Source organism: Pteropus alecto, unplaced genomic scaffold (assembly GCF_000325575.1).
Source record: "Pteropus alecto unplaced genomic scaffold, ASM32557v1 scaffold3, whole genome shotgun sequence".
NCBI lineage: Eukaryota > Metazoa > Chordata > Mammalia > Chiroptera > Pteropodidae > Pteropus > Pteropus alecto.
The window spans coordinates 65,886,625-65,902,703 of record NW_006442484.1 but is presented as its reverse complement, the minus strand read 5'-3'; the positions used below and the strand labels follow the sequence as shown (position 1 = coordinate 65,902,703).

Here is a 16,079-nt window from a genome sequence, read left to right as displayed (position 1 = left end):
GACTTGAAGGCAGTGTGAGGATCAGATGGTAGCAATGCATCAATGTTCATTTTCTCCTGCTGGCGGTTGGATTGTGGTTATGGAGAGCGGTGTTCTTATTTACAGGAATCACACAGTGTTCAAAGATGCTCGGGCATTAGGTCAGGAGAAGAATAGTCATTTTGCTGTACGTCCAACTTTTTATAAGTTCGTGGTTGTTTCAAATTGTTAAGACAGAAGAAGAGGAGGAGGAGGAGGAGGAGGGGGAGAAGAGGGAGGGAGGGTGAGTAGGAGAAAGTGGGGGAGGGGAAGGGAAGAAGGGGAGGGAGGGAGCAAAGAGGAAGGAAGAAAGGAGGAAGAAAATAAAAAGAGCTACTATTCCAAGAAATATAACTACCTTCAAGAACAGACCAGCCACTGCTGCCCATCAAGCACCAAAGAGCCCCCACCTGCCTGGGGTCCGGCTTCTTTTCTAAATGCTATTTTACTATTTATAATGACTGTAAGAATCACTACACCTTTTTACAAAGGCGCTTAATGATATTAAATGTGTGAGTCTTCTCTCAAAAAACAAATAAGGGTGATCATTTCCCTTCTCAAGGAAAACACCGTGAGGTACTTTTAGTTGCTGAATATCAAATGTTTATTTTTTTGCTTCCTACCATTGCTAAAATCCATTTCATAAGTAGCTCTTCTTAAAATCTGTTTTATTTCACAGAAATTGTATCCTTTAATAATTCACTTTGAAATGTCTTGTTGAGGATAAGGATGCTTCAGAGCCTGGCTTGGACAACGGTCCTGGCAAGCCATGTGAAGGGTTTCCTCTCCGCCTTGATCCCCCACACAGAGAGCTGCAAACAACTTGGGAAACACCTCTGCAAAGCCAACCAGGCTGTTCACGTCAGCTGAAAACAGGGAACACCATACTTGATTCAAATTACAAATTCAGTATTGTACTGTACACATCCAGCATTACACATGCTTAAAATAATATAAGTATGCATAATGACATACCAGTTCTCGTTTGTGAAAAGTAAATTAAAAGCAGGCAACTACAAACTTTAAAACTACTAAATAACCAACCCCATTTACCTAAAGTTAAAAAATGTTTCTATCCTTGGAATTCCACCCATGTATGGAAGGCTGCTTCAGGCTCATGGGGTCTTTTCAACCTGTCAAGCCCAGAGGCAATGCAGCTTTCATGCTGAGTGGATCATTGACTCCACCCCCAGGACAATGTTTGACAGTTAGAGATGGTTTTGTTTGTTTGCAATTGTAATATGACCTACAAAAATCGCCTAGCTTGTAATTAATAGCACCATGAAAACAGTTAATAGTAGAAAACAGGATCATAAAATGAAGTCACTTTTCATTCTGGGCAATGTTCCCTACCACTAGTATCAACAAGTCAAAAAAGTAAAACATTTTAACTGATTTGAGACGGGGAAGATGTCTTTCTGGAGCAAAAATATTCTTGTAGGAAGAATATAGGTAAATTATATTCATTAGGCTGCCTATATATATATATATATATATAATATATGTAGAATATATATGTTGAACATATATTATATATATAATATGTATTTTATTGAGCAGCAGAGGAAAAAAATATAGCTCCCTATGTAGAGTCTGTCAAGTAATGTAGAAGTATTTTTAAAAGGAAATTGAGGGCAGAAAACATTTAAACTGTTGGTGGAATGGTGGACCAGGGATCAGAATTTGGGGAAGAATACTTTGTGCTAATGTATTTGTACACTATGGTTACATACTGACACCTCAGAAATAACATAGCTACAGTTTGAAGCACCTCCTGTCTAATTAAACAAGGAATGTTCTTTCTACAAGAAGAAGCAGTAGTCTGTTTGCAAAATGCAGACAGATGCCAGCCCTTGGATGCCCATTTGCTTTGCAGATTCAGTACCCATGGCATCTTTTAAAAATGTTTGTAGATGTGTTTGTTTTACTGGCTGGTGCATTGCTAGAAGCAGATGTGAAGACAAGGATTCTATCCCAGTGAGGTCTATTTGTTAAGCATACACACACGAGTTGGGCTTTCCATAAAGCTAGTTGCAAGAGGGTGTTTGTTTTAAGAGAACTCAACAGTACTGAGGCAGTCTGTTAAAATCCCTGCTGACTGATATAGTCACTGGTCCAGATTGAACAAAACACCAGCAGAGTATGTATGTAGTCAAATCAAGTCAGAGTCTCCATGGTCCAGGAAATAAGAAAATCTTGCACTTCAAGTATGAGGAAACTGGCAAACGTGATTCACATCTGGGTGCTAGGGAGTTCCAAGTTACGAGTAACATCTGTAACAAAAATTTAGCATACTGTCTTTAAAAGCTCTCCATGTGCCAATTCCCTTCAACACGCTTTCCATTTTTCTCTGCCTCTTGCAAACGTGCGCACACACACACATACACACACACATATGCACACACACACATACACACATGCGTGAGCACACCCCATCCAAGCTCTTCTTTATGCTTTAAGACCCAGCACTACTTCCACATTTTCCATGAAGTTTTATTAACTCCTATCAACTCCTATAGCAGATGTTATCTGAACTCTACCTTTTGCAATTACTTGAGTACTTTTGACACTATCACATGACTCCACCCTTCATCTAAACATATTACCTCTCTCAATGACTTTACAAACTGAAGACAAGAACTGTCTTTAGTCTTCCCTCCCTCTGCCTAATGCACATTACTCAGCATGGTGCTATTCACATAATAATCATTCAATAAATATTTGACAGAGGTGCTGAGTCATGCTCTGTTTGGAACTGTATATGTGTAATGCTTTCAGAATACAGAAGAAAGTCCCTGCTTACTCTAAAGAAGTTTACATTCTGGCCATTTTCACAGTTATTTGTTTAAATCTAATTGCAAGATATGTGCTAAGCTTGGTAGGTAGGGCATGAAACCAACCAGCTTTGACTCCAGCCACAGCTGGGGTGGACGCTTTTGCACATGCTGACTGCTCTAGCACAATGGGCTCATTGTGCATTTCTCTGGTTTTCTGACTCAGGACTTTCTCTGAAGACTTGTGAGCCAGCTCATCCCAAGCACAGGGCACAGTTCACAGATAAGGGAAATGTGCCCTGCAAGCAACCCCAATAGTGGCACCATTGGATAAATGCTTCACTTGCCATCCTTCCGAAGAACAATTCTTGGAGACATCTGTACATGTCTCAGAGGTTGGTGGCCTCTAGCTGAGATCTTAGCAGTGCAACCTTCCTTTGCTTTTCCTCCTTGTTCTATTCCCCCACCCCTTCTTCCTGGGATCACCTTTCAAATAAATTACCTATACTCAAGTCTCTGTCTCAAAGTCTGCTTTCAGGGATCCAAACTAAGACAGACACATTATTACGAACACAAAGATTGAGAAAAGAGTATTTTTTTCAATAGCAAAGTTATGAAACACAAGCTCTTTGCTAGTGTCAAAGCTATAATATTAAATCTCTGGTAACCAGAGAAGTCATTAAACACCCAGGGTGTCAATTTCTCTCATCTAAAAAATGAGGAAATGGACTAAAGGAGCATGTAGCTCCCTTCCCATACTTTAATTCCATGATGACAGATGCTTTATGTGTCCCTTTTATACAAGTTCTTCACCACTTAGTTGTAGCAAAAATGCAGTGGCTTTTGTCTCATTATATACCTCCTATCATTGCAACCTCAAAGGCATAAGACTTATACGTTTTTCACAATAGATGCTTCAAACTTTCTGGATGCTCCTCAACTTAATGACACTCAACTTGACAACACTCACACTGAATGGAAAAGGTCAAAGTGCCACCTAATTGGCCTTCCGTGGACATCCAAGTTCTTTAAACTTGCACATTCTAGCAATATCTTCATCAATTCCTCCTTCTTCCCCTTGCTAACACCAGTCCAGATGTCTTTTTCTAATTTCAGTCAAAAATCTCCATATATCTGTGTTATCTTTCACAGTGCCTCACTCAGAGTTTTGCACTTAATTAATATTCAATAAATTTCATTGTATGACTTAATAAACTTTTTAACAAAGAAGACTTAGAAACATCCCAATTTTTTAAATCTCAATTGGCAAATAGCCTTGATACAATATTGGTTTATGAACTTTTATTTGTTTATTTTTACTAGTGGTTTACAAATTTGTTTTCAGTGCACTGCAGAAAGTATAAATTCAGTTAAAATAAAAATTCAGATTTTCACAGAAAATACTAAAATTCAGCCTTAGAGACATTTTCCCTGCCTTTAAAATAAAATAAAATAAAATAATTAAAAAAAAAAAACAACTAATGTGAAGAGTACCACTTCCTTCCCAAACCCCCAAAAGTTGTTGTACCTGTGAGTCCAGGCTTTTTAGCTGTGTTCACTGCAGCCATGAACATGTATTCACTATTAGGGTCATGCACACTGGGTCGAATTTTCTGGGAAAAAAAAGTCAGAAACATGGTGTGTCATCTGCTCTTCCCCATCTCTAATCTTGTTTTTTCAGTTTGTTTATTTGTTTTGGCTTTTCATTTGTTTGTTTTACTGTTTTCTGTTCTTCGTTGAAGTGGTCTGTGACAAATGTTATAATGTGACTTAGGCTCCTGACTTTAGGCTAAATAGGTGGACAACATGAAAAGAGCTTTTAATAAAAAGAGCTTTCCGATGAACTTCCATCTTCAGTTTTGCTGTTATTGTTCCTTCGCCAGTAGAGTTAGATCACTCTCTTCCTTTTCTATCTCCCTTTTCAAAATCCATTCTGGCACAGACATATACACTGTCTGGCCAGTGATCACACTGTGGATATATTTGAGTATTAGCATACTTGCATAATATGCAGGATGGTATAAGTTCTTCAACTGAGAACTTGTGTTGTGAAAGACTAATAAGAATATCCTCCAGCCCAGAAGTGTTTTTGTTGTTGTCGTTTTATCTTTCTGCAGAGCATTTCAGTGGTTTTCTTTAAAAACAAGGAGTCCTAATAACTTACCATATAAAGAAGCTGGCCATTTCCTTCTCAGCTTCTACCAGTACCTTATGAGACTGTCTCACAGATTGTTTTTTAATTGACCAATTCAGTGAAAACGTAACTGTTTCAACTTTGCCCTGACTCTTGGGAAGCTTAGAATAAAATTTGAATCCCAAATTAAATAATTTTTAAAAGTCGTAAGCATCTATTTTGATGTTTTAACTTTTCTTCTGAACTTTGTCTTTCATTGACCCCAATTTTCTCATCGTTATTAAATAATAATAAAATAAGCCATTGAATAATTTTTGGAATGAAGCAGCTGTAAAATAAATAAGCTTCTGTTCCAAGTTAGTAGTTTAATTAGTAGGTGTATCTTGAGAAAAAGAAATTATCTACCTGTTGATCAAATTACTCTGGTAAGAGAGATATGTACCTTGATAAGTAAATAACCACTAATATTCCTTACTAAAACAGATGAAAGAAAGGATAGAAATAGCTCACCTTTTTTGTAAACCAACATAAAAATACGCATCCAAAAATGTAGACTACAACGAAAGCTGTACATCCTATGGGTAACCAGAACTTCAATTGGCAACAAAGCTGTGATTCTGGGTTAGAAAAAAGACATATTAAGAAAAAAATGTTGAGAATCAAATTTCCTCTTCTCAGCACTGAAAATCACAAGTTATTTTACCAAATTTAAAAGAGCTATTGAGTCAAATGAAGATTGTCTTCATTATAACCATAAAATCCAGTAAATAGTAAATAACATCACCTTAGTATTATAGCAAGCATCCAAAAATTAATACCTAAAAGACTCTAAGCACATATACGTTTATAAATTTGGTTAATACAAATAACTTTTCTGTCCATATTTTTGCAAAAGAGTAAGTAGGAAAAGTAATAATATAAAACATAATATAATATAATATAATATAATATAATATAATATCTCACCTCATTCCAAAACCCAGCACAAAACCAAAATCTTAAACCTTAGATGAATAGAACTAATAACCATTAAGCCATGGGTTTGTGTATTAGTCTTCATTTTTTTTCCTAATTTTTAATGGCACACGTGTTTTAAAGATAATAAGACCTATTTCTAACTCAGTGGTCTATTTGATTAAATTGTGTATTATTGATTAATTAATAAATAATTATTATTAATTAACAATTAATTGTTATTACTTATTAATTATTATTAACAATAAATCATCCCTTACATACTTTCATCATAAATGATTGCCATCAATTGCACTCAAATGAACTCCAATACAAAGGATACTTATTTGTTTAATTGTTTTCTTTAGTGAGAAAATTTGCTAAAATGCCTGTGTACCCTTATATCAGGAAGATGAAAACAATGTCTTACCATAAATATGCAAATATTCTCTGCTAAAAATCTCTTGAAAAGGAGGAGGATCAAAAATTGATAGTTTGCAGATGTAATAGCTGGCATGAGAACTGTTTAAGTTATTCAGAAAAAAAGAGACACTGTTATTGGATAACTGAGGTTGACAGAACTTCAGACTTTGAATGGACACCATGCTTCCATTTCCCTTTGTCTTAGTGAGATCACAGAGTACTCGCGAGCCTTTCAGCAACTGCATTTTAAATTGCTGGACACTCTCAGGGTATTTGCATAAAATTTGCACACCTCCATTGTGAAATATAAACATTTCAGATTTGGCAGAGTCATTGATTTCTCCTGGATAAAAAGAAAAGGAAAAAAGCCAAAGAGACATTTAAGAATAGAAATTATATCTAATAATTATATCTGAACACAAATCCATAAAGTCAACTCTATTGCACCAAAATGAAAAAACTTCACAACAAATAAAAAGAACATGACAATAGTTAAAACAGTTATCTAGATGAAACCTACCCAGAAACTTGTTTGTCAAATATGAATATGTAGTATGCAATATATTAAATAACATGTTTACATAGTATGAATGAAACAGATATGGTTCCTGCCCTTTGGCAACTTCTATATTGGAAATGGATGATAAACAAATAAATATGCAGTAATGCACCATAATTTGTGCAAGGAATGGAGTAGTAATCAAATAAAGATGGTAGGATCGGTTCTAATTTTGATTAGAGAATAAGAAAATGCCACTTTGAGGAAGTGACTTTTAAAACTGATTTTGAAGGAGGATTAGCACTTAGTCAAACAAGAAGAGATGTGGGAAATGATGTAGTTTAGAAAAAAAACTTTAAAAAGTACAAATAGCTTAAACTAAGAATAAGTGATTATATGTAAATGTATATTTACATTATACCCTCCTGCTAGAGAGTAAAAGAACAGATGGATTATTTTCAAATGATAAAAATGTGTCTTCTCTGAACCTCATCCATTGAAAACTGAACCAAAGTCTGTTAAAAATAAATGTAAGCCCCGAGATTTTTGCTTACTTTTTCTTTCTTTAAAATAAAATTTAAACTTATAGGAAGCCAACATTGGTTTTTGTGATCTACAGAGGAATCATCGAAGGAAAAAACTGAAATGGTTTTAGTCTGGTTGCAAATTCTGAGTTATTAGATTATAAGTTCAAATTGCTCTTTGCCTTACTTTTTTTTCTTATGTTGTTTAATATGAGAAAGTTTCATGCTGAAATTTTGGGGGAAATATTAGTATGACAGTGTTTTACTTAAGTTTTAAAAGCCCTGTCTTTATTCTTGAGAAGAATATATTAGTAGTGCAAAATATTTAAGGAAAAAAATTATCTAGTCCTCTAGTGAAATATTTGTGTATTGATGCCCTTTATCTTCCAGATATACACTTGTTTTATATATCAAACATATTAGTTTGTGTTCTGCTATTTTCATTTAATGTTATATCATAAGCATTTAATTTTTTATATACTCATCATAATTATCCTTTGGAATGACTGTATAATAGGCCATAATGTTAATTTATCATAATTTGTTAAAGCATTCTACTAATGTTGAGTATTGGGTCTTTCTTTTAGCATTTTGCCTTTAAGTAAATGTTGGTCAAAATGTTTATACATTATTATAATACTGTATATAGTCATATCGATGAAAGGAATACTCCAATTTATAACGGACTAGCGTTATGCAGGAGAATTCATTTGCCACAACTCTACTTGCATATAACCTTAATTTTATTTAGGATTTACCACAGTTACTAATTTTTCTTAATATCTGTAGGCTTCAATTTATAGCTCACATATTACTAGGGAATAGATTTTCGACTTGAGTATTTGCTTGTGAAAATATGCACAAGTATTCTAGTTTTCAATTTTGGCAGTCCAGATTATTCAAACTAATTCTCACACCTAAATTGCTGAACAACCTGTCTAAAAATATTACTAAAATGCTGAACAATGTGTCTAAAAATATTACTAAAAGAATTAAAGAGCTACACAAAGAAGAGAAATTAGTAGGTTTAATTTGAAGAACCAGAACCCAAATAGATAAGCAGAACTCAGAAGCTGCTTTTACTCTGAGAGCATTCACTGTTCTCCTAGATTCAAACTTCTGTTCTCATGTCTAAACTTACAGAGTTTGAAAAGTGAGAAATTTAGTAGATCTTCTCCTCAATAAGCTGGGATCCCAAAGGGTTACATCACTGGAGTACAGGTAAACCAGAAGTAAACCAGCCTTCATGCACTTTGAATCGCTTCAATGGTCCAGAAAACCTCAGTTCTTGAATTTTGTTTAAGTTGGCTTCAGATTATTAGTACCCCTACACTTTTGAAAATAAAACTGCTAACTATTCCAGGAAGAAAAGATTTACATCCTATGCCTCAAATCATATCTACAAATAATATTTAAATATAATCACAAGCGCACCATAAAAATAATCATATACAAATGTAAACAAGATAACAACAGAAACAACAGACTATGAAAACAAACCCACAATTATAATTTTAATGATCAGATCCACAAAATAAAACAATTGAGCTTACTATGTTTAAGGAAACAAAATGCAAACTTGTAATAATATCTACAAAGCACAGGAAACTAAAAAAATAAATAAATAAACTAATTTGAAAAATAACCAGCTAGCACTGGCAAAAAACACATGAACTGAGATTAAAAATTCAATGGAAATGTTGAGTATTAGACAGAGCTAAAGAGAGAGTCGATGAATTGGAAATTAGGTTAGAAAAATTATTCAGAATGCAGTCATAATCCACAGATTCAAGAATCACAACAAATCGCAAGCAGATGATTTTTAAATATTTACATCTACATATAGCATAATGAAAATCCTAAAGGCAGCCAGAGAAAAAAGACTGATTACCATTAGAGAGGAAACTATTGTCTGACAGGCAATGTCACAACATCAACAATAAAACCCATGATACAGTAGAATTATGTCTTATATCTTCAATGTGCCAACCTAGACCATATTGTCTAGAAGAACATAAAGGTATAAAGGTATATGTAACTTGAAACTTGATAAGTGAAGTATACATGTTGTGATTTTCTGCATAATGACTAAAAGAAACCAGATAGAATATATAACCTAAATGAATACCATGAAGTTTAGTCTAATGGTTTACATAAAGGGAGAGAAGAGTTGGAATAATTGGAATCAGGAAGGAAAACACAAGAGCGAAAAGTCTTCTATGTGCTGACAATGTTTTATTTCTTGTTCTGTAGTGATTATAGGAATGAAGTACTATGCTTTACAATTAGTCATTAATAGAACATTTATGTTTATTCACTTTTTATAGATGTTTTGTTCTAGAATTAAAAAGTTTTAAAAGTATACAGAAAGAAAATAATGCTTGTTTCATTTTTAAAATAGAGGCAATAATGTAAGCAAAAGGCAAAGGGGAAATAGCATAAGAATAGATACAGTCTACATTAGATTAAAATGAAAGATATTTTGCTTGAGGACTTATTTGTCTGAGTAAATCATGTTGCACAATTATTTCTTTGATGTTTGTATTTTGCTGCAGAAGATAATATTAATGAGCTGATTCTCAGTTCCTTAAGAAATGTTCAGAGCAAATTTCCCAAGGACTTTATAATGGCAGCAAGTAAACCAGAAAGAGATCTTGGAGCAAAAGTGTCTATGGCCACTGTGTATACACACAGACTTAATGCATTGCCTTCTATTTCTGAAATATCTGTTTATTATCTGGCTACCCCACTATTATGTGAGCTTTAAAATCAGGGAACAAGTTCTTTAATAGTATCTGGTATGCAGTAAGTCACGATAAACATTTCTTGGATGGATGGATGGATGGATGGATGAACAAATAAATGTATAGATCTCTGTGATGTTATAACTCTCAAAAGATGCAGCTTTGAATATAGAATGTAAAAACCAAAGGATTCTTAGAAATTATCCAGTTAAGCCTTGCATTTTACAGTTTACATTTACATTTATCAAACTAAACTGGGGCCAAAAAATTAATATTTTGCCCAGAATTACATAGCTCATTGGTGGGACATGATCCCAAGATTAGCTATATCGTATTGCCTTGCTTCTGGAAACAAGGACATGTAATTACACAACCAAGCATAAAAGACACCTCCTCAACTGGGATGTCAGATTCTAATGTAAATTATCTGTTTGAGTTTCAGAGAAAGAGATAGAAAGAGATTCTTTATTCATAAATATCCCCCAGGTTCATAAAGACTTGTTTAAAGGATTGATGATTCTTTTGGCTCTTTTATGTCTATGTGTGTGTAAGGGGCGGGGGGAGGGGTCAAGTTTAAATCCATTTAATTATTTGGATCCTCCAGAGTGTGCAGTCATTAAACTTGTCCAACAAACAGGGGCCCTTGGACCAATGATTGTTCTAATACACCCAGCTGTTTTATAACCACAGCATGTTACTGATTTGTGATATAAACCCCATAGTACTTCTTTTAACATTCAATACGTTATTAAAAACACAAATAAGAATATGTTCTCTTGACTTCTGGTGATGTCTTAAAACCTGAACAGTAAGTCTTAGTTTTTGTTTCGATATCACATCTGTTTACTTCTTGTTGGTACTCCCAGATTATAAGTACTCCAGAGAACAGGTACTGTATCTTCTTAACCATATTGACAACCATGTCTAAAGAGTACAATCTTCCTCATAGAGACTCAAACCTGCTAACAGGGGCTGAGTATGATGTTTATAACATAACTGTTGATATCAATAGGCTGATGTTTTCAAGAGAAAAATTTGAATATATTAGGCGATATCTTTAGGTTTTCAAAGGATAATAGCATTTGCATCTTCTTTTTGGGAGCTGTTAAAATCTCTAAAGAAAAGTTTATTCATTGGAGAATTGCACTATGGTTCAAAAGTTTATTTGCCAGTTGATTCTTTTAATATATAAACTATTTCATTTCTTCTATAAGATGGTCTTGCTAGAACCCACCCTGCCAGGACTTTTTGTAAGCATTTGTGTTATCCCTGGTTGAAAAAATCTTTTGATGAAGACATTCAGAAAATTCACACAGTGCACAGAGTGTGAGACAAGTCAATAATTTGACTTTATTCTCCTTAACTCAGACTTTTAACCACAAACCTCCACACAGGTGTCAATGATGGAAAGATAAGGTCTCTTGAGTTGGCAATTATTGATAGTGCTTACTTAATACTTGTTTAATCAAACAATGATAAGCTTTAGCTTAGCACAGCACATAAATGTGACATAATAGGCAAAGTTCTAAAAATTGCAATGTTTATATTAGATTTTTGATTTTGTGCTAAAACATTCTGGCATCTAAAATGTACTTTCTACCACTTTTTTTTTGTTCTCCTTTCATGAAAGCATTATGAGTCTACCAGCTAAAATTTTTACATATGTATCACTTCTATTTTACATTATTATTCAAAGATATCCATAATCTAAAGTAATTGAAATCAATAGGAAGGATAGGCAAAAAAAAAAAAAAAGCCCAATCCAAATTTTCAACATTTGCAGAAAAGAAAGTCAAAAAAAAAAAAATGTAAAACAGAAAAGTGAGTAGAAAATGGAAAAAAAAAACCAGAAGACTACACACACACACTAAATGTATAAATCATTTATACTCTCCAAGGAACTCTACATCAGGGATAAAACAACGCTTGGTCCTCTAAGTTAAATGAAAGATTAATTTCTCCTAGTAAAAACAGATTTTCTTCATGAAAACGGGAAAATCCCAGAGGTGTTACAAAACTTTGTAGCAAATATTCATAAGGTAATTAACTTGCAAACAAGTTACTTCTTTAGTTATTGCATTGCCATTGATTTGAAATTGTCCTAATAGGGAAATCACATGAGCTCAAACAAACCCAACTTTCTTTCACACAGGAGGAGGAAGAGAGAATTTTATTGGGACCCATGAATATCCACATCACTTTCCACCCTTCAGAGGCTGTGCAAGACCTTTGGGCACACAGACAAGGTGTTCGATGGGTGAACTTGTTTACATTTAAGGCTCCAGCTCTCATCTCCTCCATTTAAGGTTCCAGCTCTCATTTCCTCCAGTGACCCACACCTTTCTCTCAAGCCCACCTCTCCCTTTGGCTCCAGAGTATATTTCCAATTTCCTTTCAACATCTTTATCTGGATATCCTCTGACATATCAAGAGTAACATTTCCAAATTGAATTCGATATTCACTCACAAACCCAAACCTCATCCTTTAAGGGAGTCAGTAGTACGAGTCTCAGAACCTCCGAGTCTCCCTCATTTATCCCTCTCTCATTCTCCTGATCCCATAGTCACTAAGTCCAGTTGACTCTAGCTCAAGGATATCTCTCGAATCCAATTGCTTTTCTCCACTCTCATTGCCAATCCAGAATTTTGTCATGTCTTCCCTCATTTGTGGAACATCTTCTTGACTGGTCTCAGCAGCAGTCCCACCCCTCTGAGTCCCTTCTCTAGGCTGCTCCCAAATTGTATTTCTAAAAAGTATTTGCTCCCTGCTTAAAAGGTTTCATTACATTGTTGCTTAGGAGGTAAAAAAAAAAAAATCAATTTTTTGGCATGACACAAAATCCTTTCACAATCTCATGGACCATATGTTCAAGTCACTCTGAACTTTTTGCTCATTCTTTTCATATTGTTACTTCCATTTCCATAGACTAGAATATCCTATTGCCCCTTTATCTGCCTAAAAACCCTCATTCATTCTTTAAAAATCATTTTAATTGGTCCCTGAGACCCCTCTCCCAACAATGACTTCTATCTCCATGTTCTCAATAATACTTTGTTTCACCAATATATTTATAATGCACATAAGCTTAGAGCATAATTATTTTTGTCTACCTTTCTCATTTAATCATGAACTTCACAAAAATAAGGACTGCATCATAGTCCCCTAAATGAGCCGAGCACCCGGAATCTATTAGAAGCTCAACAACATTAAGTAAATGAATGCACAGAAGAATATAGAGACTGAGCATGGCTGGTAAATGTCCTGTAATGAGCCAAGGAGAAGAGCAAGAAAAGCACAGCAAAGGGTCCTATTTATCGGATGTTGGAGAATATTTGCTTCCCAGTCCAAAGGCAAGAACTCAAACTGAATGATTTTCAGCTAATTGTCTGAAGCCCAATAGGTCTGGAGATTATATAAATATCTAAGCTTTCAAATGTTTCCAAAAAAATAACAACAGTAACCTATAATTGTGGAGTGCTCCTTATGTATTGAGTACTGTGTTAAACACACTCTATGTAATGTATCATTTGATGGTCATAACAACCTTTTAAGTCAAATTTACTATTTTTATCCCTATTTTACAGATAAAGAAACTGAGGTTTGAATAACTGGCCCAAGGTTGTAAAGCCCATATGTGGTGGAGCCATAATTTGAAGCTAGATAACCTGAGACCAAATTCCACACTCTTAAAGAGCTTCTTCGTGCATTAAGCTAGATTTGAAAGTTATTTTCAGATATTTCTTTTCCTTCAAGATGTATTGGGTACATAATTGTCTCAAACACTTAAAGCAGCATTCACATTCATGCCACATATGTATAAAGTGATTGAAAGGATTATTACATACCAAAAAATATACAAAAGAATTTTTTAGAAGAAAATTACATGTGCCTGGTACACTCATTTGCCTAGACATTCTAATTTATTAACCATTATATATTGAGCTGCCCTGTGTATTTGAACCCACAACAAAGTCTGGGTCCTTGCTCTGACAGGTTCTAAATTCTTAATAATCATTCTGTATGTTATCTACCCATAGAAATGTAAATATATGGATTCACATATTCAAGAAACTTTTATCATAATTAAATAAGTACAAATATATACTGTTATGAGATTTTTGCTTTAAACCTAGATAGTATAAAATGAACAGAACTTTTAATTGTGGTTTTGTTTTTATTGTTGTTGTTATTGTTTTTCATGAATGGATATTTTGGTGCAGAGCCCTGGGAGAATATAAATATTGTCTGTTAAAAGTGTGATTTCTCAAATTCAAAAAAGTTAAATAATCTTTGATTGCGTGTTGAAAGTGCCATGTCTATGTCAACATGGCTGAGACATAAGATTCTATCAGAACTAGTGGTTGACTAAATCAAAACTCTTGAGTCTGCCTTCTTTCTTAAGGACAACCTGTTTCTTCTTGGCTTTTCCTCGTGCAAAGTAGATATAGGCATCCCTATGTTATGCATGACTCAGAGGAGGTTCATATTCCTACTTTCTGACTCTCTTAAATTTACAATTCTTCATCTGTTTTAATAAACCTTACAGGCCAAACCAGTTGAAAAAAATTGTTTGTGACTAACAGCTTTCATTTGTGTTACATATTCTCTCTATACTTAAGTTCCACTTTCCAAAATATAATTTTGAACTTTTACAAGAAAGTTTCGAATGCTAAAATTCTTATTTTACTTAGAATGACCAAAAAGTGCCATTTGATAGACTCTATTTATTAGAATTGCAGTAACAGAAATGCTCTTTATGGAATAAATGTAGCCTTTTCTTTGAGTATCGAAGGTTACGAATGCTTTTTTTAAAGTTATTTTTTAATTTGCAATGCCCAATAAATCTTTTTACATATAAATTTTATATCCCTGGGTATGTCAGTTGCACGAGTTGTGGGTTTTGTTTAGTTTACAACTGTGAATAGTGAGGCCATTTTTTTTTAAGTCAAACATGTCTCTAGATCTCACAGTGAGCAAGGCTAAGATGTGAATTTAAGTCCTCCCTACACACCTACATTCTGGTTTCTATCAAGACATAGGAATAATTTAAAAACTATAATATTCCATTTCATCTAAGGGAGTTGTTAACGGCAGTGGCAAGTTATGAAATCCATTTTGTTCACTAATGATGAAAAAATAAGGAACTCCAGACCTTACATGAGGACAATAGGCATTTCCAGAAAGAAGGGGGAAAGAAAGAAAAAAAGAATATGATTAATTAAATTACAAAGAGAAAAATATCCCCGAAATAAAAGAACAACAACACTTAAGGCTGTTGAAAAGACTCATCCAGTCACAAGTAATGTTAATAAAAACAATCATAGAACCAGGCATATCCTGCTGGAATTTTTGAATTTCAATATCAAAATGAACAGATTATAAGATTTTAAATAATTTTTAAGTTGCTTACAAAGAAATGAGAACCAGATTGGCATGGAACTCTTTACCCACAACCCTTGAAGCCAGCAGAGAGAGGGTGAATATTCACAGACTACTAAGAGAAAAGATTGCAGTCCAGGAATCCTAGCCCCAGGAAAGATACTAGTAACCCGTCAGAGTAAAAGAAAGACATATTTACTCATGCTGGACTTTAGAGAGTCCAGGGTAATTGAAGAAAATAATGGAAAGCTTCTGATCGTTGAATCAGAACATAGATCACAAGAAAAGAACAGATGACGATGTGGATGCTGTCACTGAAAATAGATGAGTTAAATGTAAAGAAATTATTCTTGAATTAGAAGATAAATACTATAAGAGGAAACTTAGCAATGATCTGCAACCACAAGTTTTCAGTTATTTCAATAAAACCCGTGTGGGGGGGAGGGTCTCACTAATGGGGCAGCATGAGAATGGAAAGGGAAGAACATTCCAAAATTCTCATGGTGGAGGAAAAGGGATAGGTACATCAGGCAATGGCATGTCATCATGTACTTTAATATAATAATAAATAAATAGATGTTCAATTAAGATGCTCTGACATGATCATGCCTTAGTCTAAGAAATGTAGT

The 16,079-nt window shown here is 34.2% G+C and overlaps 1 protein-coding gene across 1 annotated transcript in view; it reads right to left on the bottom strand.

Annotated features, from left to right (window-relative positions):
- Nucleotides 1-1,591: 1,591 nt before the first annotated feature.
- ICOS (inducible T cell costimulator) overlaps nt 1,592-16,079 on the bottom strand; it is a 17,752-nt gene continuing 3,264 nt past the window's right edge. Inside the window, exons 2-5 of the mRNA XM_006921378.1 lie at nt 6,311-6,646; nt 5,437-5,543; nt 4,321-4,405; nt 1,592-2,291 (exon numbers count right to left, since the gene is read on the bottom strand). Of these exons, the coding sequence (XP_006921440.1) occupies nt 2,251-2,291; nt 4,321-4,405; nt 5,437-5,543; nt 6,311-6,646 (569 nt within the window). The 3' untranslated portion in view covers nt 1,592-2,250. The remainder of the gene's footprint in view (nt 2,292-4,320; nt 4,406-5,436; nt 5,544-6,310; nt 6,647-16,079) is intronic.